This window comes from Melopsittacus undulatus, chromosome Z (genome assembly GCF_012275295.1).
Source record: "Melopsittacus undulatus isolate bMelUnd1 chromosome Z, bMelUnd1.mat.Z, whole genome shotgun sequence".
NCBI classification, from domain to species: domain Eukaryota; kingdom Metazoa; phylum Chordata; class Aves; order Psittaciformes; family Psittaculidae; genus Melopsittacus; species Melopsittacus undulatus.
Genome location: NC_047557.1, coordinates 18,843,029 through 18,870,189, shown reverse-complemented (window position 1 = coordinate 18,870,189; position 27,161 = coordinate 18,843,029). Strand labels below are relative to the sequence as shown.

Sequence of the window (27,161 nt, the reverse complement as noted above, 5' to 3'; positions counted from 1 at the left end):
AAGACATCAAAAGCTAGTACTGTTTTTTCAGGTTCATAATTGCCTTGAGCTAAAAGTAAATTACAAATGTAGTTCTGTGACTTCAGTTTTCAGTTTAACAGTGTCAAGTCAATCTGATCAATTTTTCTGTAATATTTTTTTTAACAACTTAAATCTTCCCCTCATGCTTTCATGGAACATGTCTCCTTTCAGCACTGAAATCTGCTGAGGACAGCAATTAGACAAATGACTGCTGGAATTACTTTTTAAATCAGTTACACAGGGGAAGCTGAAGAACAGCTTCATGAAGCTTGCTATATAAGCTTTTTCAGCAGTACTGTATTCCACTGCATAGCTCTTCCAATTAATTGCTACTTCAAACCAGGTAGATACCTAGAACTTTTTAAGACTCATACTGTCCTATCTGAATTTTGCTGGTTATGTCCTCAGGAAACTTTATCAAGTTTTCTTTCTTTATTAGCAAAGTGGGATTGGCTTCAGATAGGTTGAAAGAGATGGAAAAAAAGTTATGGAAGAGAAGGCATTTTAATAACTTTAATCTAGGTGGTTCTTACTTAAAAAGCAAAACAAAAATAAACCTTGTTGTTTGATATTTTGTTTGCATGATCTTGATACAGGAAGATGCTGCACTCAATTACAGACTAATTACATCATAATCTCAATATTGATGAAGAGTGAGCACGCACTTCAAACCATTACTTTCTATTTCTAATTTGGCAGCAACTAATTATATAAAGAAAAAAAGCCCCTCATAAAACCTGAATAACCCCACCACTCTGAAAATTTTATCTCCCACCTTGAAAAGCTGAAACATTCAGGTGTGGATAGAACAAATGAGGAGGAATCCACTGTGACATCTTTATTCACAGAGCCTTAAAAAAGGATGATATAAAAAGCCTTTAAACGATTGATGTAGAGCTGGTGATCGATGTCAGTGACGCCACCTACGTTTGATTGGAAGTATTTGTGGCAGTGTGCTGAAGCTGTGATAAGGTTTGTCTAGGCAGAACTTGATTTTTGTGAGCACCTGATTTACCATGATGCTTTGAATTGCCTATTCTAAGGAAGTAAACATGTAAAAACTTGAGAGACTGTTATTTGTGCAAGCCTTTCTCCAATTCTGGAGGTTTAAAAAATAAACTTTTCTCAAACATGTGGCATTGAATATGGTGTTAGTAGGTGTGCAGGGCAAAGTATGAAGTTTTCATTCCATACATACATTGTAGAATAAATGGCGTTGGAAACACACCATGGAATTATTATTTTGACAAGTCATCTTCCATCATCATTAATGCGCACTGCTTCTAAACTACTGGTGATGTTTCATGACATGCTGTCACAATACCAACATGAGTGAGGGGAGGGCAGAAATGAGGTCAGGGCTGCAGTGTTTTTCATAAACCCTGCCATGATTACTGATAGGAGAGAGTGATTTCTTTTTCCCCTTTCTGGTAGGAAAGGCTGTGCTTTTGCACTATACAGCAGAGTCTGGCTCCAGAGCCCTGTGCTGGCTGGTATCTGAATGGTTCACTGTTTTGGCTAGGCTCTGGCTTGGCTCTTTGCCCATCCTGCTGTCCTTCTGCTTTTGTTGGTGTGCTTGGACAGCTTCCAGAGCTAGTGTAGTCCCGCTGGCACAGAACTGGAAACAACTTCTCTTCACAATGACAGTGGATTTTTTTTTTCAATGCCACTTTTTTGTTCATGCTATTTTACTTTATTACTGTAACAGTACAGTAGATACTTGATTCTTTGTGACTGACTTTGTGATAGGGTTACCTGGAGTACATTAGCACTATGAGCATAAGGCACTTAACTGCAAACTCAAGTTACTTCAAGAAAATTTTCACCTTAGTTTGTTGTTTGTTCTTCTGTGTCTGTTTTTAAGATGAAGTCACTTTATGGTGTGAATTAAAAAATCAGTAGTGTTTGAATTAAATATGGTGTGAATTAAAAGACCAGTCTTTGGTGAAACCAAGGATGTCTCTCATTTGTGGTGGGCCCTGGAGTCAGGATTAGTTCGGGGGGTTTCATGGGTAGATGTTAAAGGGGGAAGATGGTTAAAAGGACCCCTGGTCTTTTCCTTTTTACTGCTTGGTTGGTATCTTTTTATTTATTTTTTTTTACCTGCCTTTCTTTTCTCCTGTTCTTTCAATGTTTACTTTTGTTTGTACACACTTACTTGGGGCTAGCTGTGTACATGGAAAGGAAGGGGGGGTGGGCTAGACCTTGACACCAAGGTCCTGAGAAGAGATCTGTGACTGCAGCAACATCTTTCTCTGGCAGGAAGGAAGGCGGCTGGTTTTCATCTTTCTGATGCCATATTGGTAGATTGTGTCTTCCCCTGTATGATTTTTGTCTCCAAAAGGGTATGCATTTTATGTGCAGTACTGCTGAATTTTGAGCACAAAATCAAGGGCTTTTAAGCACTTCAATGTCAGTGAGCTGGATATCCCTAAGTTAAAGGGACTGTTCTGTAGAACATTCTAGTTAGTCCCCTACAGAGACCTTCCTTTCTGAGGGTATTCATCAGAAGTAGTTGAATTTCTCGTCAGAAATAGTTGAATTTCTCATCAGAAAACAGATTGTGAAGATGCTGTACATATGTCAAGGATGGAGGATCAGAGATTTAAATTGTGATTCTGTTAGTCTGTAGTGCTGTTCTAAGCTGGGTATACAAGTGACTGTTTTGGTTAGTGTTGCGGGTCTTTTGATGAGGTACAATAGCACAAAGCATTGTGTGCCTTAACCTTATTTCCTGTTGTGTTTAAGATAAGCCGAAGGCTTCCTGTTTTGTGGAAGAGGGGAATAAAATCTCTGTGCCCTGAGGTTGTAGGGCTTGTGCAGTGACCAGGTTGTTCTGGGGAGCTATCCAGTGTATGCAAAGTGAGGGGATTGAGTGCACGTGTAACTCCTTTTTTCTGTATCTTCCTGAAAGCTTTCTCTGCACTTGCATTCCCTGAGAAGCACCCCCTTTCTGCTTTCATAAAATGAGATTTATGCTCTTCTGATTGTAAAGTTGTCCAGAGAAGGTGTAAATGGGCAACTGCTGCTCATGGGAATATAAAGGAATAGTATATATTTGTGGCAGTAGCAGCAGATTGAGGAAGCTGGGGATTGTCACTGAACCATTACTGAATCATGGTTTTGGCATACTTCCATGCTTTATATGCCACAAATGCCAAGGTCAGAGGAACTCTGTCCTCTCCTTCATTCAGTGATCCTTCCTGGGAGCTACAAAGACAAGGCAGTAGTTGTTGGCCAAAGGAAGTGCATAACCTCCTAACTTGCTGCATGCCCATTGCTCTTTATGCACTTCTCTTTGGAAATGTGGGGGTGTAATCATTGCTAGAGCTTGTGTTGCTTTTGTAATGTATTTTTTATTCCTTTTTGCTAGCTGGCTTGCCTTTTGCAATTCTCAATTCAAGACGTATACCCTTCCAGAGAGGAGTTTTCTGTAGTGATGAATCCATCCGGTATCCATACAAAGAGGACACCATTTCTTATAAATTGTTAGCAGGAATACTTATTCCTTTCAGTATAATTGTTGTAAGTTAAACTTTTCTTCATTACATTTGGTTTCAGTGGGGTTTGGGAAGAGGGAGGAGGGGCAATCTGTTAATACAGACTTCTAAAACTGTATTCTATAGGATTTCTTGACTTTAAAATAATGTCCTCAGACAAGCTGCTAAAGCAGTAGAAATGGTGTTCTGACAAGAATAACCAAAAGATTTTTTTCAGTTGAGGTCCAACAACTGTAATTATAGAACAAAAAAAGAATACCTTAGAACTTGGGTGACTTAATTCTGTAGTCTGAGAGGTAAAAACTTTTCCTCCCTTAGCATATAAGAATAGCACTAATGTATTTTAAATTACTGTCTCAAGTTTTTCTATTTTGGGAGCTACTACTTTCAGAATATGAGCTTGAATTATAGTATTAAGTTAGCATTTTTCTGTTTCTCATAATCATTGGAAATACTTCTCTGTGTGGAAGTGTAACAACAGATATTAAGTTCTTTCACAGAAAAAATATTTTGGGTTCCAGACAGAATTTACCAAAAGCATAACCAGAATAAAAAGAATTAAGTTATCCAGGGAGCTTTTCAGTGGGTATTTTACTGAAGGTCATGATAAAACACTGGGTCCACTTGTGTTTGCATTAATGCTGGGGCTCACTTTCATACTGTACCTAACCTGGTTGGAAATGGGACACTGTTGTTCCTTCCCCTTCACACTCAGATCAGCTAGCTGGAGAGCCAGTCTCTCCAATAGCCAGTTTGGGATCTCCCTTGTTGACCACCACACCTCGCTCAGTTGAACTGGCTCACGTGTATAGTGACTCTCTATCCTTAAGATGTGCTTACATGTTATCAGCTGAGCCACGTTAATAGCTTACTATGGAGAAAAGGTGTGGTCCCACTGTCTTTGACACCTGTGGTGGCTTGTCTGAAAGTCCTTGAGCTGCTTTGAGCTAGGTTGAGCAAAATAGCTCCTGGAAGTATACAGCATCAGTGCTGGGGCAAAAAGTGGTGGTTGGCATGGGCAGTGGGGAGAGCTGGGTGTCACCAGTTAACCACTTTGTGTCCTAAGTCTCATGGGACTGCGTTTTAGTTCCAACAGTGGCCCTTCCACAGTATCTTCAATATTGCTGTCCTTGTGTACTAAAAAGCTCCAAATTCCTCCACTCACCCTGTGTTGGGTGACATCCAAGCTCATCAGAGCTACACTTTGAACAGAGTTAAAACTTTTATGCCAAGTAAGATTTTTTAGGTGTGTAAATATTTATCCAGGTATATTTTAGGAATCAAAGCTGGAAAAGGAGCAGCTAAATGTAAATCTTAGTATTGACCAGCTGTTGCTCTGGGATAATGGGTTGAAATCACATTAAAATTATTGTAGTATAGCTGTTTCTTATGTAAGAATTGCATGGATTTTTTTATCTAGGTTTCAACATAAGGGCTAGCTTGTAGCTTATATTTGTTCCTGTGTGGAATTTTTCTTTTTGTAACTCTGGAAATGTGGGCTGTAATTCTACCTAGTTTTCCTTTTCTTAGGCTTTTGAAGCAGTTTTTCCTATGGAAACACTTCTGGAGCAGATTAAATCTTTTTTTCTGTTTTGTCAGTTCTGTTAACTGACAGATTTATACTGGAAGACCCTGCTTTTTAAGATATGACTGATTTTTTTTAAACTGCTACTATCATTGGTAGTCAGTACTACCTAAGCGTAGCAGTACTTGGTCACAGGTGAAGTCCATCTAGCTTGTTACCTCATTTCTAGCAGCAGTTGAAACATGATTGAGGAACAACATAAGAGCAAGTTGAAGATTGATGTTTTGCCTTCAGTATTTTGCTGCCAGCCATTTGCAGCTTGGGGACTTCCCGAGTCAGAAGAGGCTTATGTGAATTAGGTAACTCTCAGTGGGTGTATTTCCTTTGAATTTATCCAGTCACCATGTGAGCCTACATGACCATTTAGCTAACAAAGTTGCCACCTTTCAGTTGTGAAATCAGGCTTTTCTGTCAAGACTGCTTTAAAGTCAGATGGTAAAAGTAAATGTTTACGTCCTTTACTCAGTGCTCAGCCAGTTTATAGAAGATAAATGTCTGTGTCTAGTGAAATGAATTAGCTGCATTAAGATCACTTAATTTTTAGTCACCTCAACTGAGGTGAGTGACCTTCTTGCAGGTTTTGCAGCTATGTTCTTGAAAAGAGATTCATTATTTACGAGTCATGGCTGTGGTATTTCTGTTTAGCTGTCTTCATTAAGAGGTATATTTTCTATAAGAGCTTACCAATATCTACTTGACTGAAAACTTTATCTGCTTCAGTCCATGTTTTGGTACTGTGCAGGGTGTAAAACTGAAGTGTCATGCATCTCATGGGATTGTCCATTTGCCTTAATGTGCAAAGCTGCTGACAGCTGCTTCGTCTGCCCAGATGTCAAGAGTGTCTAGTAACAGCTTAATTCACCAAAACTCTGCCTTGCAGGGATCCCTGAGTTGTCACTCTTAAGTGACTGATGAAGCCATCATTTCATCTGTCTAGCATCTTTAAAAGTCACTTCACATACATGCATGCAGTCCCTTACCCATCTGATCATCCATATGAGTTGAGCCTTTCTGTACCACATGCGACCATCTGGTTCAGTGTTCAGTCTCTCTGGGGTGATGTTTTGTACTTTGCTTGAGAAATAACTTAGTTTCTGCAAAAGGCATAGTTGCAGGAAAACAAACTTAAATCTGCATTCCTGTCAGTACTTGATGCACGTATCTTGGACATGCAGGGTGAAAAATTCTTGGAAAGACCTTCATATAATGCCTGTCTTTCCCTAATCTCATTCCTTTTCTCCCTGTAGGATTTAATGTTCTCGAGGAACAGGAATTTTCTTTGTTAAAATAACTGGCTTTCCACATCTGGAAAGGAAGACCCTTCAGAATACTCTGGCATCACAAAAAACCTAATAACTTTATTTTATATATTATATTATATAATAATATACATATAATGTATATTATAAAAATTTTGCTAAGGAGAAGTTTAGCTGCAGAAAAGTCAATGCAGAATAAAATGTTATACTGTGCACAATATTTCTCATTAGGGCATGACTAATTTATTCTAATTAGCATAAACATTACTCTGAGAAGGCTGTTTTCACAAGTATTCAGAAAATTAATGTAATTAATTTCAACATAAAGAAGGATAAAGTGAAAGCTTTTTTGTATTCTACATACATGTTTAAAGTTTGGGCAAGATTATTGCTGACTCTTGGAAAATGGAAACTTTCAACTTAATGTTTATTAAATTAATTTCTGAAATGTGTGCATATTAATAACAGAGCAATATTTGTATTTTTAAGCTATTATCTATATTTTAACTGTTGTCCTTATTTCTCTTTCAGATAATCCTAGGAGAAACACTCTCTGTGTTTTGTAATCATTTGCACTCAAACTCATTTGTCAGAAATAACTACATAGCCACTATTTACAAAGCCATTGGGACCTTCATTTTTGGAGCAGCTGCTAGCCAGTCATTGACAGACATTGCCAAGTACTCCATAGGCAGACTGCGTCCTCACTTCCTTGCTGTGTGCCAGCCTGACTGGACACGGATCAACTGCAGTTTAGGTTACATTGAGAATTTCTCATGTCAAGGGGATAAGGCAAAAATCAGCGAGGGAAGGTGAGTCTGACTAACCTTGTATACTTGGTTTTAAGGCCTGTTTCTTGACTTGGGATGATGACTTTGGTGTTGCTACTGCATTTTTGTGCTTTTAGAATATATTTCTTTAATGAATTTTGAACCTTGTCTACAATTGGGATTTTTTTTCTAACTTGTGGAAACTTGTTTTATTAATATACAGAAGAATGCATAAATTATTGTGTATTCATTGCTGCCTTTTTTCCCCCAAAAAATGTGCATGATACTCAGTTTTGATTGGCTTCTGTTTCTAAAATGTCTGTGCATCCCAATGAAAAGAAGGATTTGAAATCTGCCTTCAAAATTTCATCTGAAATAGGAAGGAAAACAGTTCAAAGTTACAATGAAAGCAAATACATCCAGTTTTTACCCATATAAAAATAAGTTGGACTGTTCAGGGAATCACTTTATTCAGTTTTCTCATTATTAGGCATTTTATTACCTTAAATACATATGTGCCAGTTCAGTCATAGCAAGATAATGGTGAAACAAAATGAAGTGTCTGGGACATTGGAGTTCTGTCACTGTTATAAACACCAGTGTTTGAATGCATGTTCAGTGTAATTTCTGCTATTAGAGTTGCTTACACTCCCTGTAATCCTAGCTTTAGAGAAGCTCCTTGCCATTCTTTTTCCAGAAGATCTATATAACCCCTTAGATCTTTTCTGTGTGTGTGTATGTGTTTTTAAATATGTATGCGTAGGTTTTGCTTACTGTCCCCTGTGCTCATTAGCTCCTTTAGTATGTGTTCCCCCTGTGGATCACTCAGTAACAGGCATGGTATTCCTCAGCAGCCACACAAGTCTTGCATATTGGAACTAGATAATCTTAAGGTCCTTTCCAACCCTAACTATTCTATGATTCTATGATTCTATATTTATTTGGTGGAGGACCATGTCCTGCTCCAAGTCATGCACAACAGCTGTTCAGAAGTGCCAGGACAGTTTGTATTTTGCATGGCTGTTAGTAGAGGAGCAAGTGCATGATGATAGGTAGGTAGTATAGCAGATAATCTTTCAATAAGAAGAACTTCATGCAGGAAATAGAGAAATTGTGGAGTTTTTTCTCCAATTAAAACAGTAAGATTAGTGTGAGAGATTAGTGTGCTTCATGTGCAGCTTTTTTTTCTTTTGTATTACTGTTACCCATAACTGTGCTTATAAGGCTCATTTTTGTATTCGATGGTGTCATGGTTTGAGCATGTTTTGAGGGTGTTTTTGTTCAAGATTTTTTCCAGCCAGGTGGAGGAGGGGAGTCCGGGAGGAAGGAGAGACAGGACACCTGACCCAGGCTAGGCAATGAGGTATTCCATACCATAGCACGTGATGCCCAGGAGGCATACTGGGAAGGGGAGAGCTGGAGGGGGGGAGAGCTGTGGAGGAAAATGGAGGAAGGAGCACGCAGTGCTCGGCCGGGCAGGGTGGAGTGAGTTATGGGTTGGTGGCTGGTGGGGTGTTGTATTCTTTTCACTTGCTGTTTGCTGTATCATTATTATTTGTAGTAGTAAATGGCAGTAGGGGTTTTGTGTTATGCCTTAGCAATTAAACCGTTCTTATCTCAATCCATGGGGGCTACATTCTTTGGATTTTCCTTCCTAACTCTCCGGGAGTTGGGGGACTTGGTTTAAACCACGACAGATGGTATAACTTTTACCTGTTTCAGGAAAAACGTGTACTTCTTAAAATGTGTAATGGTCACTTTCTATATGACTGTCAACTGCAGTTTAAAAAATGCAGAGTAGACAAAGGACGACATTTATGAAATGTGGAAAACTAAGAATTTCTAATCAGCATAGCTGTCAGACTTTAAGATGTTTCTGACTTTTCAATGATCTGACTTGCAGTAGAACACCTTGGTAATTGAAATAAGGGATATGCTAGCTCCCACAAGATACCAAATTGTCTTTGTCACCTTTGCAAATTTTAGTGTAGTGAGTTAGCAGAATTGCCAGAGCTTAAAAGAAGGTAAAATGATAACTTACAGCACAAGAGGGGGGAAATGCAGATTTTGTTGTACATTAAATTGTGGCAGGTGTAAAATGTTTTCTCTTGCTTAAAATCACTAAGAATGGTATTTTTACTATTCTGCTACTATATGAAAAGATAGTTAAGTACCAAACAGAATGAAGAGAATATAAGAACAAAATTGCACTTTCTGAGGTGCTTTTTTGTAACAGAATTGTGTGCTTTCAGCATGGAACTCTGGAGTCAAAATTCAACTTGGGGCAGAGATCTGAATCTTTAGTTAAACTTTTAAATTAGTCTAAAAATGCTTTTCAGCTGTAAAGAGGAAAAAGAATAAAATTTGAGTTGATTGTAATGACTAGAAGCCTGTAAGTTATGGTTGGAGGATTAGAGAGTTTTGGGACAGCATCATAGCATATTTTGTTCCAGTACTGTTTTAAGCAAATCTGATGTTTGCAACATTTTGCATATGCCTACTATATAATAACATAAGGACATATGGGAAAGATAATAATTAGTCTCTGTTATTAATCATTAGTTAGAAATACATGCTAAAACATAAATATGTTTTATCATGTGTATAAAACAATGGACTTAAGTTTGGTTGTCTAAATTAATAAAATGCTTATGAGCTTTGGTTAGTTTCAGTAAAATTTTACATTCCTACCTGAGCTCAATAAGCTAGTTCTTGTTGGCTTAAGTATCTTAAGTCTGCTCTGTGCTATGCTGAAAACAGTCCTCTTCAAGTTTAAACATCTTAGATTCTCCTTGGCCATGTTTATAGTGTGCTTGCACTTTCAGTACTACTGGTAGTTAAGTTGGGGATCATAAGCACTGTTGTGTGCATAGTAAATCTCATTCATATTTGTTGAACAATGCATGTATTACTTGAAAGTATGTAACAGTTGCAGATCTCTAAAATATGCATGGAAGTCACTAGTTACATTAAAAAAGCAAGCTAAATAAACACTTAGTATTAGAAACTGTCTATTTTTCTTCTGTATCTCTTTGTAAAACAGGCAGTATTTGGCATTTAATTTTAAGCTAGCCACAGAAGCTTAGTATGAGCTACTTCATGGCAGTTTTCTTAGGATGAGTGACTTGTACTGAATGGCATTCTCAAGCTTTTATGAAGGGTGTTGCCAGATCTGATGTCAACTAGTTTTGTGTAGAGCTCTGTAATATTCAATTTAAATAACTACTAAGAGTAGTAATTCAGTAAAAAGGTGCCTGAACTGTGAAGGTGAGTTTTCTTTCAAGTATCAAAAAAGCAGCTCTCCTTAAAGCACTTAACACAGTTGTCGTGGTTTAAACCAAGTCCGCACAGCTCATTCACTCACTCCCCCCCTTGCTCCCCCAACTCCCAGAGAGTTAGGAAGGAGAATCCAAAGAATGTAGCCCCCACAGGTTGAGATAAGAACAGTTTAATAGCTAAGGTATAACACAAATCACTACTGCTACTACTACTACAAATAATAATGATAAAACCAATAACAAGTGAAGAGAATACAACACCTCACCAGCCACCAACCCATAACTCACCCCACCCTGCCCGACCGAGCACCAACTGATACCTCCTCCATCCCCCCAGAGCTCCAGCCCTTCTGGGTCTCTCCCAGTTACATCCTGGTTATGACGTGCTATGGTATGGAATACCTCTTTGGCTAGCCTGGGTCAGGTGTCCTGTCTCTCCTTCCTCCCGGCCTTCCTCCTCCCTGGCAGAGCATGAGCTCAGAAAAGTCCTTGGACAAACCAAATATTTGAGCAGTAACTCAAAACATACTTGCTATCAGCAACCGTTCTCAGCCCGAAAGTCAAAACACAGCACTGCACCAGCTACCAAGAAGGAGAAAAATGACTGGTACTGCTCAAACCAGGACAACAGTTAAGATACGTATTTTAAAATTGTAATTGCACTGGCCAGAAGGATACAGAACTTAATACCATGTAGTTTCTTTACTAGGAGACCGTGGCATGTTTTAGTGTTTTACAAAAATAAGTTTGATATACAAGCACAAGTCTTAAGTGTCTATGAACGGATATCAATGCCAAGAGGTCCTCCTGTCCCTGGTGCTGGAAATTAGCATGTCACTTTAAGTATACCAATATTCAGTGCTACTGGGTTGCCTTTAAGGTACTTGTTTTGACACTTATGAAGGTAATGACTTGCCAAATAGCCAATTCCTTTTTCAATTCGCAATATAAGGCACAGTAAATACATAGATGTACTAGGCTATATCCTGATGACATGGCAGTGTTTAGTGAGCAGTCTTTACTAACTGTTGATCTCTTCAGCTTTTGCAGCTTCTGTTCTTGTTAAACTATCCTTTACTTTTGGCTTGCTGCTGCTTGCCTTTGCCTGGCTTTAAGTAGATTGACAAGATACCCAGATTCCACAAAGAGGTGTAGGCAGAGAGGACACCTAAAGGACAGATGATGACTTCTCCATTCCTTATTGGTAACTAAGGCGTACTTCCTAAACCTGTCTGCTCTAGCCAGCTCATTGCAAATTGTTTGTGCATCCTGTTTGTTAGCATTCTTGCACCCAAAAGGTTAACATAAACCACAGATACTCAGCAGTAGGAGCTGTGAATTAATATTTTACTGTTCCTCTTCTGAGTGTACTTTGCTGTATTTGCTGGTTGCCTGTCTGAAATCAGATTTGTAAACAGTGAAACTTGAAAGTCTAGTAGAATAACAATAGAACACAAGAGCTTATGTTTTCCTCTAATACATGAATTGTGGGATAAGTCTTCAACACACAAAATGTCTTTGTTGTTAGTATATCCTAACAGTTGATTGGTTTGGAAAAATACTTCAGGACTTCAAAATGGTGATGGAGTGCCTTCTAACCATATGGTTAGATGTCCTAATATATTGTGTGGTGATGTTATGTTGTTGCTTCCTACTCATTTGGCAGTTATGAGCTGCTAATTCTACCTTGATCACCTTTGTGCAGTCACGCATTGGTAATCTCTAGGTAGTAGGATCTGGAATCCAGGAGACATGTTCAACCAGGCCAGCCTGAACCTAGAAAAGTTCAGTCTTAAGTGTCTTTCTAAGCTTGGATTGTCATCGTAGGCAAATAATGGGTATTTTCTTATTGCTTGTAAAATCCAGTCTCAAAGGCAGTAAAACATGGTTTAAATAAAGGTTCTGTCATTTTTTTTTTGAGGAGGGATGTTAACTTACTAACAGCAGAAGGATTTTCTCTCAGTTTAATGAAATTCTTTCTACAAGCAGGTAAAAAAAGAAAAACCCAAAAACCCCTAAGCCTCCTTCCCCTCCCTCACCCCTCAATAAAAAGACCCAAACTTGAACAAAACCTCCTCCCAAAACAACCTTAAAAAACCCGCAGAAACCAAGCTTTGGTATTAAAGTTGTGTTTATTTGCAAGGGCATCTGAATGAATTTAAATTATGAAACAAGCAGCAGGTGCTATATACAGCTTACAGTATTTTTGGAACTTAATTTAGGATTGTGCAGTTGTTTTCAGATCTATTATATGGCATGTTATAAACTTGGCAGCACAAGCAGTACATTAAATACCTTGTATAAAGGTCAGGTATATGGAATCTGACACTTTAAACTTACACTATATACACAAAATGTTAAAAATAAATAATACAACATGAAGTATGCATTAGTTTTACTCAGTCTCTGTGCTGAATAATTTCACAGGGTTGGTAATATGCTAAGGTGGAAATAAATGAATTCTAGTTACTGCTGGTACAAACAATGCCTCCCTAAAACTTCAAAACTTGAAAGCATGCTTCCTTAAATTTCCTGGGTTTAGAATCGCTTCTTGCAGTAATAATGTAGAAGAAAATTAGGTTTGTAATACTAGTACTTGATAAGGAATGTGAAATAAAACTGTTGCCAATGCTGTGTTGAACTTAGAACCTCTGAAAGCAAAAGGCTTGTGATTAGCGTGTTCCTATTCTCACATATTCAGTGTACTGATCTGCTGCTTTTGCCATAGTGGTCACAAAAGTCTCTGCAGAAACCAATTAGGGCCAATGAATTTATTAGATACAAGTTTAAGAATCCATTCAGATAGCTGGCAATTGGGTTATGAAATTATTCTTTGTAGTTTTGGATTAATATAAATCTGTATTTTAACTGGATTTCAGGATGATTGTTACCTGCAGATGATGGTAGAAAATATTTTTTAAAAAAAGTCTTAAAATGTCACCAGAAAAAGTATTAGAACATTTCAGAAACATAAACATGCTGGCTTGCTAAAAGCAAATGTTTTCTGCTCTTTTGATTATGCCTTAGCAATATCTTATAAAATTCTGAATCTTTATTTTCTGAAATTTTCATTGAACCTTTTCTTACTGTTGAATTCATTCTCCTCTCCCCTCTTCCCCCCATATTGTTAATGTTCACATCATCTTGAAGACTGTGGAGACCTGTGTGGCTGAATGGTTAGGAAGCTTTTATGTATATACAGGAGGGAAACCTCTAGAGGTCATCTGGTCCATCCTCCAGTTTAAAGTGGAAGTTATTGCAGAGTTCTGACACAGCCCTGTACATCCTGATCCTTCAAACAACTGGGGTGGAGATTCTGCTGCCTGTTAGGAGAATCAATTCCTTCAGTCTTTCTTGCCCTTTTTCTAACCATCAAGCCCCTGCCTCTGTAGCATGGCTTCATAAAGATACCTAAACAGCCTCATCACGGCATCTCTTTACTGGCTGCACTGGACTGCCATCCATTCTCATGGACTTGCAAGTACAGTTTTAAGTAAGTGTGGTTAGATCTTCTTTGACTAGACCTCTCTCCTCTAATTTTTTATTCCCTTTGTCACAGCATAGCTAACCCAGTCCAGTGGTGGGCTCATTTATCCTTGTCTCTGTTTTGCTGCTGACCTACCAGCTGGACACCTTCATGTTGCCCTTTGTATTCCTCAATAGTTCCAGCCTTGGCCTTCCCACTTCCTCCTCTGCATGCTTGGGTGATGCTTCAGTATTTGTCCATGGTAGGCAGTGTACTTCTGCTTCTCATGGTTTTATTTGTATCTAAACTCAGTCAGAAGTTGCTCAAGGAATCACGATGGCCTCTTGTTATTCTTACTTGTTTTTTCTCCTAGGGGATGGATGGAATATCTGTGCTCTTAGTATGTTGTCCCTGAAATCATGTCATTTTGTGCAACCAGAGCTGTTGCTTACATGCCCAACTAGCTCGTCTTTGCACCTGAGTAACATATTAGAGAGAGCACTTATCCTATTAGGCCTGTACGACAGTAGTGTCAGAGCTACTGAGTTACTTATCCCCTGCCATGTTTGCTCTTCCAGCTGTACATCTCTGTGAACCCTTTCTAGACACAAGATGCCAGAGTTCAATGCCTCTACCCTCCAAAAGTTTTAATCTGTACTTCAGCATTAAAGATGAATTAGTGGATTCTAACACATCTTGGGCTTTTTCCTTCTCCCTTCTCTGTACAACAATTACTGCCTAAGCCTGAAAGGAAGACTTGGCAATTCTTCATGTTATTCAGATGTGGGCAAAACTTGAACCCTGGCCTGAAGCACCTAAGTGGGCTTCTCTCCTTGTTGAGCTTCTCTACTGACTTTGCATTTTCTTACCTTGCTGTGTACCTTATGTTGAGTGAAAAGGAGAAGGGTCAGCATGTAATTTAATTTCTTGAACCCTTCAATTCACTTTTACTCCAGAGCTTATTGAATTCTCATTTAAAGTGCAGATCCAGTCTTCCTGTCTTAAAATACCTACAGTTGAGGTTTTGTTGACAATTGGGTTATGAAAATCTTTTATTGAAATATAGATGTGAGTGCTGTTTTCTTCATATATGAGATCTGCCCCAAACTGGATTTCATAAATGCTAGATGTGTCCCTTTCTGATGGAATTTTATTGTCCTTTCAGGCTGCAACTGAAAATCTGGATTGAATTTCAAATCTGGGTAACTGCTGGGTCCAGCTTTTGTTTAAAAAAAAAAAATTAAAAAGAAAATTGAAGTGCTCCTGAATGCAATTTGAAACTTTTTTCCCACATTTTTGAAACTGAAATATAGCCACTAGCTCTATAACAAAGTATTTTCAGTGTTATGCAACTAAACAGTTCAGGTTCCTACTCCTGAAAATGGAGGGAGTGGTATTCATTAGAGCAAAAACCCACATATAGCAAACAACTCACTGCACTTTTTAAATGCTTTTTAAAATAGAGAAAGCGGAGGTATTACATGCAGCAATATTCTATAATCTTCATGTAAACCAAGTGGCTTTTTTAATTCCAGGGATGTAAACTGCTTAATTAGCATGCTGCTGCTATGAGACACAGAATAGTTGCAGATGGAAAGGCATAAACATAACATGTTATTTCTTGGTTAACACACCACAAAGTTGGGAGAAGTAGGGGCCCAGGTCTTTTCTAGAGAAGGATGTGAGAATATATCTAAACAGTATTTAAATTTTAGCTATGATGCAAAGAGTATGTGTGTATTATGTATGTGCATACATACTATGTCTTGCATAACCTCTGTTTCTGAGCAAACAGAAGGTGGTGAAGGTGATCTGCAAATGAGTACTGACAGTGGATGATGTACTTTAAAGTGATTACCCTAATTCTCTTCTATAGTGTATAAGGAATTTGCTATTAAAGCTTTTTGTAGCTGAAGATTGAGTCACACTGTAAATCAGTCAGTTCTGAGGAAGGACATGCTTTAATTTTCCAGAGCCCTAGAATCAAATTAGAAAAAAAATAATTACTTTTTAATTTCCCTCCCCTCCCCCCAAGTCTTTGTTCTCTAGGAAGTGGCACATAAAGGAGGAACAGAGCAAGTGCTATGGGTATTCAGAATGCCAGCACGTTCATTTAGGCCACTGATGCTCTCCTCCTGTAGTCATGCTAAATTTGGTTGCAGTGTGCAGTACAGTTTGCTGATTTACCTGTTGCTTTAACACTGATTAAACTAATCCCCATCAGCACAGGTTCTTGTACAGTGTGAAGTTTTGTTTGTTTGTTGGTTTTTTTGTTTGCTTGTTTTCATTTGTAATAGTCTTGTGTATGTGCATTTTATCTGAGCAGTGCAGGTTTGTTACAATAATGCAATGAGCGACTTACAAGTATTTTTGTTAAATTATCACTTTTTATCTTTTCCACTGAGTACAGAGTTAGGGTGGGACCTGGAAGTTCACCATTCTGGGTCTGGAGGAGCACCGATTAGTGACCAGGGAGCTCCAGGAAGCTGTCCTTTCTGGTTTATTCCTCAGCTCACTAAACACATACACAAAAGTGAAACTTTTGACCCTGAAATGGTAAATATTAAGCCATGTTTTACAAGTCTAGCTGCTTCAGAGGCACTCTGTGCAGTCTGAACTCTGTTAGGCTTCAAAACAGACTTCATGCAGCTTGCAGGGATGTGTATGCGTGTGTGAAACTTTCTCTGAAGTGAGTTTCACTTTGGATAGTTGAAAGTCTCTAATTTGAGTCTATCACTTTGTTCTGTTTGTGGTAACAGATAATGCATCTATTATGGTTCATAATTATAACTGTGTTACTAATGTACAGATTCATATTACAATTCACATGTCTAAAGGAAAAAAACCAATTCCCTACTTCATTTGATGTATTGCTCCCATGCTGACTGCTCTCAAAACAAGCTGTGTGTAGTCTGCCATCGCAAACTCAAAATGTAATCTTCAAAGGAGCTTTTAGGAAATTAGAGCTGACTGTTTTGAACTTTGTAATTTATTTAAACACTGTTGCCAAGGTAGTGCCCTTTACCAGTCATTTGTCAGGAACTTTATTTCAGGTTTGTTTCACAGGTTGTACTCATGCATGCTGGTGAGTGCAATTAAACCACACAGTAGCTCCCAGTAGCTGGGTACCTCTGCCAGATGGCCAGTACAGGGCTAACATGCATAACTTTGTTTTGCAGTTTACCCAAACTTTTGAAACTCATATTTCTATTACACCTACACCTTCAAAACTGTGACTGTTTAAAAATAACAAAAACCACAAGCTTCATACATTACTTCCATTTTAATTGAATACCTTTGTTCTCCTCTGTTTCATTAGATAGCCTTTGCAATTGGTTTGCTTTACAATTTTTAAACCTAACCCAAGAAACCAGGCTTTTGCTGCAAGTTAACCCATCTCTATGAAACAGTTGTTCCTGTCTCCTTTTTCTCTCCCCTCTCTCTCCCCCTGCATATCTCTCAGTAGTGGGAATATTTCTATGATGAACTGTTAATTTTGCATTAAATTAACTTAGCTTGTATGAATGTTCCAATATTTTGTTTCAAAACATCTTAAACCTTTGTCAAAAATCAAACTACACTTAATTCAACATAACTAAATATTACTTACCTAATCTGGCAACTTCTAACAGCACTGTGGATCAGAACTTTCTCTAAAGCTGCTACAGCCTTATTAACTATGTGTTTACTTGGGGCATACTGGTATGTTGGCTGCAGCATTCTAATTATTTCTGTTATGGAACTTAAATGCTCTACAATACTGAAACTTTTGTGCTCAGGAGTTCTCACCACAGGCTAATTTAGTAGTTTTCAATTCTAAAAAGATAGTAAAAAGAATCTCAAGGAGCTTGGATATGAAAGCAACTGAAAGAGGAGAATGGATGGTTGCATATGTGCACTGTTATTCAAATGATGCAACTTTTCCTTTAAATACTGCTTCTCAGTCTTCTGTCATTACTGTTATTCCAACATGTAACATGGCTGATTTGGGAATAGTTCTAGTCCTGATGAATGAATTAATCACTTCTCAGGACTGGATCTTAGGCAGGGCACCTATACTTCATTTTACATGGAAGGAAATGCAAAAATACGGTAGAAAATGACAGTCTTTAAATATTTAAACTTCAGAAGCTTTGAGGCTACAGTGGATGATGCAATAGGGGCTGTACTTGATCTAGAAGCAAAAAGAGCAGCCTTTGCAACAGAAATTAACTGGTGGTAGGGAGAATCAAGTCTAAAGGGTGAACTTGCTTTAACCAATTGAGATGCAGTTCTGCAATCTGGCTCATCTTTCTGATCTTGCATCTCCTTTGCCCTGATGTGAATTGGAGCTTCTCAGTGCTGATGAATAGCATTTATTTCCGTAACTGAAAATAAAACTTTTAACCCCTTAATATGGTTCCTTGCAATCTCTCTGATACTTCCAACAGCCTATCATGCTGAAGTTTATTAGAAAACAAAGTTTGTATCTTGTGCTCAGCACACCCTGAAAATATTTGGAAGCTAGCTATGCCTAAGCAAGCAGGTGGATACCTCTTCTCATTCTTGGCAGAATTTCACTGATTTGCAAAGCTTATGTCAAAGTTAATAGAATGGAAAAGTCTCCTAAGATAAAATTTTGGACAAATCTTCCTCAAACAGTACTGTAGGAACTGAAATGCTGACAGTTCTGCAGCCTCCTTTTCCCCTTCAAAGATTACAGAATTTTGCTGGGGGAAGGGTTCTCCACAATTAGTAAGTGCTTCATGCCCAAAGCTTTTAGTTTCTTAGAGAGGGAATAACAGTCAAATCCCTGATTTAACAGGGATTATCTTTTTTTTGTTCTCATTCCCTTTATGTAAAATGATAATAACACTCCTGTGACTCAGAACAGCATTATGTGGATAACTTGTGCAGACACGGTTAATGGAACAGAAGCCTGTAATCTGATGCATGTGAGACAAAGGTATTAGTCTGTAGAACTGTTGGTTTGAAATGTTGGCCCCCCCTTGCTGCTGTTTTAACTTTTAACTCTTTCCTGAGTAGGAATTAGTAGGAAAGAGGAGTAATCAAAGTCCTGATTTCTTTTTTCTTTCCTGTTGGAGGAGATTAGCAAGAAATGTAGTGGGAAATTACACTTCTGCTTTGTGTGTTGAGTTAAATTGGGTGACAAGGTCAAAACTGACAGACGAGAACTTGTTTTACAGTGCTTTTGCAGTAAGCATATGGAATGCCGTTGTAGCCTGCCAGTTGGTTGGACTCTATAATATTGAAATCCCACATGTCTGTGTGTAGTAATGAATGCCAGGAGTTGGCAACTTTTTCCTCCCTAGATAAAACTGGAATATTTAGAAGTTCAAGATGCAGGTTTACTGCTGCTCATATGAAAGGGAAAAAATAGGAGAAGATTTTTTGACAGGTTATTTTAGATAATTTACATTATATCTGTCTATTTTGATGTATTTTAAGACACTACTTCAATTCCCAACAAACTTTCCCAGCAGAAATTTTTAACAAGCTTAAAAGCCTGGTCAGCCTAGCAGTGAAGACAGTCTTATGTCAGTAGAATAAGCAGGGAACTTAAATTTGTGTAAGGTAAGGTAAAAGAAAAGATCCAACCCTAACTATTCTATGATTCTCTGTGTAACTGTCTGCAAAAAAAACTGGTATACTCTTACGTGTTATGTGTCAGCGTGGTCCAAATTTTCTCTCTGCTACTACTACCTAAGGTAGGGCTAAGTGCATGTACCTGTCACCCCAAATATGATTAGGGAATTGTGCAAGACACTTATGTCAAAACACTTTTGTCAATAAAATTATCCATATGGGGATTACTGAACTGGAAGGACTTCAGCAGCTTTCCTTTCTGTAAATGTAAGGCTTTATACTTAAGTGTGGGTTTAACTGTGGAAGAAAAGGTAGAAAGTGGAGGAAAAATTGGGAATGTTGTATTTTGAAAATGGGTTTCTAAGTAGTTAAATACATGAACTGCTTATGCGTTTTATTTAAACATGTCTTTCAAGTTATCACAGAAGCACTTCATTACAAAGTCCTCAAATCTTTCAATCCCTGCCAATCTTGAAAGTTGTACTCATGCAGCACTTGAGAAAAGAGCAGGTGCTGTGAAAACATGTTGATTGCTGAGTGCAGACAAAACTGACTTTAAAGAATATGGTGCTTCAGCTGAAGCACAGGACTAGCACTTCATTAAACCACATCCTCATGGCATTTAGATAGATTCTAGGAATATTTCACTGACAAGCATGTGGAGCTGTTTGGCTTACTCAGCACAGATGTGCAGAGCTACAGCTATGTGTGCCACTTACTCCAGTCCAGATCAATGAAATGGGTAACATGAATGTCAGCGGAAGCTTTGAGTTGGACCTGGAGAATCCAGAGAACTTGAGGATAGAACGGACTAACCCAGTAGTGGTTTTATTTGCGTTGATGTGGGAACATGCATAACTTTTTGCTGGGCCTCCTGTTTTTCTCTAAGGGATCATTGCATAATTCAGTACTTGTATTGGAAAGATTCCCTTATCATTCAGCCTCTGCTAGGTTTATTGTAGCACCACAAGATAAACTTTCTTCTGGTTTATCCATTTCTACTGTAATTTCTAAGACTTTAATTTCTTGCCATGTAATGCGTCAGTGTGTCATATGTATTTAGCCATTTTCTAGTACCGTTTTCACTATGGCTCTTAATTTCCCTGTTGGACTCCTGTACTTTGCTTAATATGTACTTTCTGTACTTTCTTTTTCCTGTATTTTGCATAAGTGCTTAAAGAGTACCTTCTATCAAGTGGGCTCTGCACATTAGGCTAAGTTGCCTTTGTGCATGGAAATGAACAGAACAGAATGACACTGTTGGCAGTTTCTAGTCCTGCAAGGCCATCTGTTTCAGACATGCTAATCTGGGATTAGTAATCCTGGCTGAAAGTACTAAGTGGTTCAGTTCAATTACATCGTTTAGGAATTGTTTGTACTTTTGAGAACTGTAGTGATTAATTGTAATCAGTCTTATGGCAACCTTTTAAAGAAATCAGAGTCTTTACTTTTGTCTTTATAATATGCCATGTGAAAGTTGTGGCAAAATTAAGTTTAAAGAAAGCTGAACAGCCATTAAGTTATCTTGTTTTAAGACCTTTCTGAGATGTCCTGCTGTACTGTAGACATTGGAAACTTTAGGCCTCAACCAAGATCTGAAACCGGTTTTGTGTTGTTACTTAAGGCATTCTTCTAACTTGCTAGTAATATATTGCCCAAGTGGAAATAAGTAAAGCATTTTCCTGTTAAAGCCTTGTTCCTCACATCAGAAGGGATCTGTGAGGTAGGTACTGACTAAGTAAAATGCATGGATCTCTGTCTGCAAAGCTGTTGCTTTGATGCCAAACTCTGCCATCTTGGAAACAATCAAAATGAGACTTTACACTTAAGCAGCTCTTATTTCATGTTCACTGGATGTTGTTCTAATATTAACTTGAAAAAGAGCTTTTGAAATCTGATGTGCAAATTCCTACTGGAATAATTTAGCCTTCATTAGTGAAAGGTAGGGGGTTTCAGAGTTGTCTGTACCGTATTATTTATAAATTTATTTTCTGGTGTTACTTACGCATTCTTAGGACTAGTAAATAATGCTGGCTAATGGCAAAATAGCACCTGCCCTATGATCCCAAAGCCTGGGCTGTGCAGCAGCTTGGCTGGTTTGAAGACAGAATGTTCTGGTTTTGGGATTGCACTGTTTGTGTGCTGAGGAATTGCTGCAAAACTCTTACATTGTCAAACCTAGTGTTTGAAACAGTTCTAAGATTTCTTTAATTTGTTAAAGATATGTCTGTTCCTTAAAGATATCTAGAGATGACAGTATTGCCAAAGAAATGTCACTGGGATTGCACAATGTACAAGCTGGATCAATACTTTGTCCCAGCTGTATTTCTGGCAATACTTCATGTTCTAAGCCCAGCATTTTCAGTCATGTACAGCATACTTATCTATGCCTGATGAGAATGCCTTCATATTTTGTAATCTTCAACTTCCAACAAGGCATTTTTTATGTTGGGCTAATACATTCCTAAAACCAAGAATGCCAGTAGTTAACAACACCGTTAAACTGTATAAGAACAAAAAAAAAACCCCAAACCCCTCCTTAAAGTATTTGTTTTTTATTCCTTTTCTTACTTATCAGCCTTCCGAATTCCTTCAGTTGGCAGTAGGTTGCCTTCAAGAACTGCAGGAAATGTCATCTCATGGACAACAGGAATAGCCCCAAAGTCAGTGGATAAAATATAGGCATAGGAGCCGTGAATTCCTTAATCTGTCTTCTTTTCTGTAAAACAGCATGCTTTGCTTCCATGGCTCAGAAGACATGTTTATCTGAAATGCAGAGCTCTTCAAAATGCTTACTCTATTGGCTTTCATAGTGGACACTTGCCCAGAGATTTCAACTGGTGAAGAGTTAGAGTAGTAAAGTAGAGATGTCTAGCTAAAATGTAATGCTAATGGCTTTGAATTGTTCAACATCTTAAGATAACACATTGTCAATACAGGTTTTCTATTTAAGAACTTAATTGAAAAATATCTGTTTGTGCATGAATATACAAATATTGACACACAAAATTCATCTTACTATTTTCAGGATTGCTTATTTAGTACTTCTGAAACAACTTCAGAGTACTTCTCACTGCACTATTAGCAATGCTTTGAGTCAACTATAAACCAAGAACTCTAAAACCTATGGAGGAAACTTCTGTGTGGTTTTCTTCCAACCGCTGATGCAGTTTTGTAATGTTACATATGCAAATTAATGCAGAAAGTTTTGCAGTTTCACCTGGGCACAAGACAGTTTTATTGCTGCCTTTGTGGTATTTGAGTAGTGAATGTTTAACTCAATTATCTAACTGCATATCAGAGCTGACTTCATTAGTCTTGTCCAAAGGGTAGAAATGTTTCCTTCACCAGGAATTTCCCTGTCCTCGGGCTTTCTGCCTGGCTGAGGCACCAAAACAGGGCCCCGATGGATATGGTGAAGGGTAATCTAGATTGCTGTAAAACTTTTAATTAAGATGGCTGTGTTTGGGTATGCCAAACTCTTAAGCAAGGCATGCTCTGTTATGTAGCTAGATTGCACAGGAGCCTGGCTCATAGCCTGTCAAACAGCACAGGTACAAGCTCTGTGCATAAAATGGAAAAATAGCAGTTTAAGTACAGTTTTCCCACTTTTATCTAAAAAATAGTTTTAAGTACAGTCTTTCCACTTTAGACAGAATGTCTTTCCATGTTGCCTTCTACTCCTGGCAAGAAGTGGGTGGCATTTGTTTTACAGCTTTGACACTCAGCTCATCACAGAAACCATTTGTGCAGGAGAGAACCTTCAGCATCAAATGTGGAGTCCCTTCAGTCTGGACCTCCTGGAAGCTTTTACGAGCTGAAGGCAGTACTGCCACTCTTTAAACGAGATAGCCAAGCATGAAGCTATTTCTGAAGATAAGAGATACGGGGAGGTGTTGTCTTCTGCAGCTGGCTGACTAATGAACTGCCTTCCTGCCTTTCCCCCTAACCTTCAACGATAGACGATTGTACTCTGTATGAATCAGTATGTTTAACAAAGGTATACATGTGTATACGTGGTATATGCGTCTAAATATGTGCTGTTAACTTCTACCTCTTGATGCTGACCAAAGGCTACTGATTTATTTGGGGTGATTAACTTTCAATGTGTACATTGTGGCAGTGTGACTATTGGATATTACAAATTTTAAAATAATTTATTTACAGTATTCTGGTATTTATCAAGAAGATGAAACAACTGTTTTAAAGGGCACTTGATTTCTATCTTTGAGGATGTGTTCACTCACTGTTCCAACTTTATTCAAAGCACTAGTAATTACTAGCCTGATGTGGACATCGAGTGAAAGCTGGAACAAGATAGCTGCTGAGTGGTGAAGTCTGTGCTGTTTGTTAAAAGCCATTGTCAGATGTCTGACGTACTTAGAATGCCTTCTTGAAGAAAAAGCATGGAATGTTGCATTTTTCCAGTTCACTTGTGCAAGACAAATTAGTATCACTGTAGACTGGATGTTGCAAAAGAAAAATAATGAGATGTTTGCTCTCTTCTCTTCCAGACTATCATTTTATTCTGGCCATTCTTCGTTCTCCATGTACTGCATGCTCTTCCTAGCAGTAAGTATGCTCTTTCTTTCCATCTAAATTAGTGACCTAGTGCAAAAGTTGCAATATTTACTTGGCTTTCTTACCTTGTCTCTGGCTGAAACAAGAGACAAGAGTCCAATATAAATAAGAGGCTTTGTGGAGATTAGAGTTCTACTTTCTTCTGTCCTGTAATAAGATCATTAGCCCAGAAACTGTGGGGAAGCCTTCATAGGGACATCTGAAGAAGGTTAATGACTCCTGTGTGTGATAATATTTCAATTAACACAACATCACCGCATACCAACCTTTTAATTGAATGTGGTCTCTTTTATTCAGTAATAATAAAAAAGAGTTATTTTAAAAAAGGGTGCAGATGTCTTCAAGCAGACAGCTGCCACAGGAAGGTAAGGAAAACGGCTAATTCTCTCCCTGCCCATGTGCTGTCTCTGGCTCTACACCAAACCTGAGGCACATAAAACCTGTTTACCTGAACTCTGATGCTGGCTTCATCTCCTCTTTGCACACTTAGTCCAGCCATGGACTGAGTCATGAGCAGGATGGAATTGTTAACATGTGGCATTACTCATAGGCAGTATTAATCATAACCAGACATTAGTGTGCTGGTTTCTGGAGAGACTGGAGGAGTCTGCCATGTGTGCATACTGGAGAAAATGTACTGTTACATGTTACTTGCTGAACATGTATACTGTGACAGGTGAAGCTGTGATTCCATAGAGAACAAGTCTTATGAGGAGCAGATGAGGGAACTGAGGTTGTTTAATCTGGAGAAAAGGAAGCTCAGGGGAAACCTTAACGCTCTCTACAGCTACCTGAAAGGAGGATGGAGAGAGGTGGGTGTTGGTCTTCTTTCCCAGGTAACAGGTGATAGGAGATGAAATGGCTTCAAGATGTGCAAGGGGAGGTTTAGACTGGTTATCAGGAAAAAACTTTGTCACTGAAACGGTTATCATGCATTGGAACAGGCTGCCCAAGGAAGTGATCAAGTCACCATCCCTGCAGGTATTTAAAGAGATGTAGATGTGGCATAGTTATATGGGTTAGTGGTGGACTGGGCTGTGTTAGTCTCATCTTTTCCAGCCGAAATCATTCTATAGAGGTAATGCTTTTCAAAAACAAGCATACATCTTGGGGGAATCAGAGAAATTCTCTCTCACAGATGGCATAAACCCTGGCACTGTAAAATAAGAAAAGTTCAAACTGTGCAGCGTGAATCATAGTCACAGAATGGGTAAAGGGACACTTTCCACTAGACCAGGTTGCACAAAGACCCATCCAATCTGGGCTTGAACACTGCCAGTGATACAGCATCCGCAGATTCTCCGGTCAGCCTGTTCCAGTGCCTCACCACCCTCACAGTAAAAAGCTATTTCCTGTTATCTAAACCTACCCTCTTTCAGCTTAAAGCCATTCCCCCTTGTGCTGTCACTACATGCCCTTGTAGAAAGTGCCTCTCCAGATTTCTTATAGGCCCCTGTAGTTACTGGAGGACTGTGACAAGGTCTTGCAGAGCCTTCTCTAGGCTGTTTTCACACCAGAGGTGCTCCAGCCCTGTGATCATCTTTGTGGCCTCCTGTGGACTCCCAACAGCTCCATATCCTTCTTATGTCTGGAGCTGAACTCCAGATGAAGTCTCACGAGAGCAGAGTAGAGGGGCAGCACCACCTCCTTTGACCTTCTGGTCATGCTCCTCTTGATGCAGCCCAGCAAATGGTTGGTTTCTGGGCTGCGAGCACACACTGAAGCCAGCTCATGTTCAGTTTTTCATCGACCAGCACGCCCAAGTCCTTCTCCACAGGGCTGCTCTGAATAATATTGATTTAAATCTGGGTCTAAAATAATTTCATTTGTTAAATAACTTATATATAAATATTTAAATAAGCAGTAGTATGTATCACTTGTAATTCTTACAGCGTACAGATCACGGCTGCATTTAACAAGATGTTATCCTGCCATATACCTGTAAAAAAGACATAGCTGGATCAGTTTAAGGCCTGGATTTTTAGCCTACTTCCTGGTTAGGCTTATAGTTTCTTCTAGTTTCTAACTCATTAGTATATGGAATGAGTGAAACGACAGAAAAAACCTGTTTGCACACTGCCAGGCCAGAAAGTTGTGCTGGAGAATGTATTTCAAAATTAGTTTGGCAGAGCTAGGGGTGTCAGTTTGCTCCAGACGGAGCCGTTATCTCTGGGATGCTCTTGCCAACAACAGCTTCATGTTGAAACTGGAGTGAGCTTGAGCTGCAGCAGTATGTGGGAACCCAGTGACCTAATAACAGATGCCAGATCCCAAACTGCCTCTGTCAGCCCCTCCCCAGCCTGCTCCTTGCCTTTTGGAGTAAAATGCTGGCAAACTCTCTCGTGTGTCAACAAACCATTTGATCTTGACTTGGGGAATGGGAGGACAAGCGTAGCTGAACACCTCTTCCAGCAGTGTCCATGCAACCAAACTAGCACCCTTTTTCTTGAGGGGGAATGCTGAAGTTAATCATAAGGTCTTGCTTCAACTTTAAAGCTTGCATCTGAAAGCTATTGTGAATTAAAAAGCTAAATGTATGGTGTTTTCAGTAGGGAGAATGAGCCCACTGCAAGTGTTGCAGTTGGCAGACATGAGTGCCTCCCTGAGGATCAGGTTGTTGTAATGGAGTCAGTCTTGGCTGTAGCTGGCCTGAGCACCCAGGATGAGGAAAAGAAATCCAGCCAAGCTGCCTTGCTATTCTGGGGATGGCAACATGTTTGTGTTGCTTTGCCTTGGGATGAAAAGGGATGATGAGTCTTTGCATGATGTAACTTGAGTGGCTTTCAAACTCTCCCACATTTCATTGGGAAAGAACAGCTTGTGTGTACAAGGACACAGGGAATTACAGACGAGAACAGGAGGGCAATTGGTATTTCAGTGACCTGGACCAACCGCCTTCTTTTACAGAGAGATCATAGGCTAAACAAGGCATTAGGTTGCTTTCTGTACTCCTGCTCCTAAATGTGCCAGTCAACCTTTGCCTCTTCTTTAATTGTTTATGTTGGGATTGGTGGTTGAGTGTTCATTTCCCTCCTTAATTCAGCTGTTCAATGGATAAGTTCCCCATACCAGCTCACTGTAGGGCTATTCAAACATCAGAGTTGGCACAGGGGAG

At 38.9% G+C, this 27,161-nt stretch overlaps 1 protein-coding gene across 2 annotated transcripts in view; it reads left to right on the top strand.

Moving 5' to 3' along the window:
* The window catches only part of PLPP1 (phospholipid phosphatase 1), a 60,217-nt gene that overhangs the window by 26,106 nt on the left and 6,950 nt on the right, over nt 1-27,161 (top strand). Inside the window, exons 2-4 of one of the 2 annotated variants that reach the window (XM_031051577.2) lie at nt 3,395-3,546; nt 6,897-7,177; nt 23,980-24,037. In XM_031051577.2, coding sequence (XP_030907437.2) covers nt 3,395-3,546; nt 6,897-7,177; nt 23,980-24,037 — 491 coding nt within the window. The remainder of the gene's footprint in view (nt 1-3,394; nt 3,547-6,896; nt 7,178-23,979; nt 24,038-27,161) is intronic. The other variant, XM_034073191.1, reaches the window with a different exon arrangement.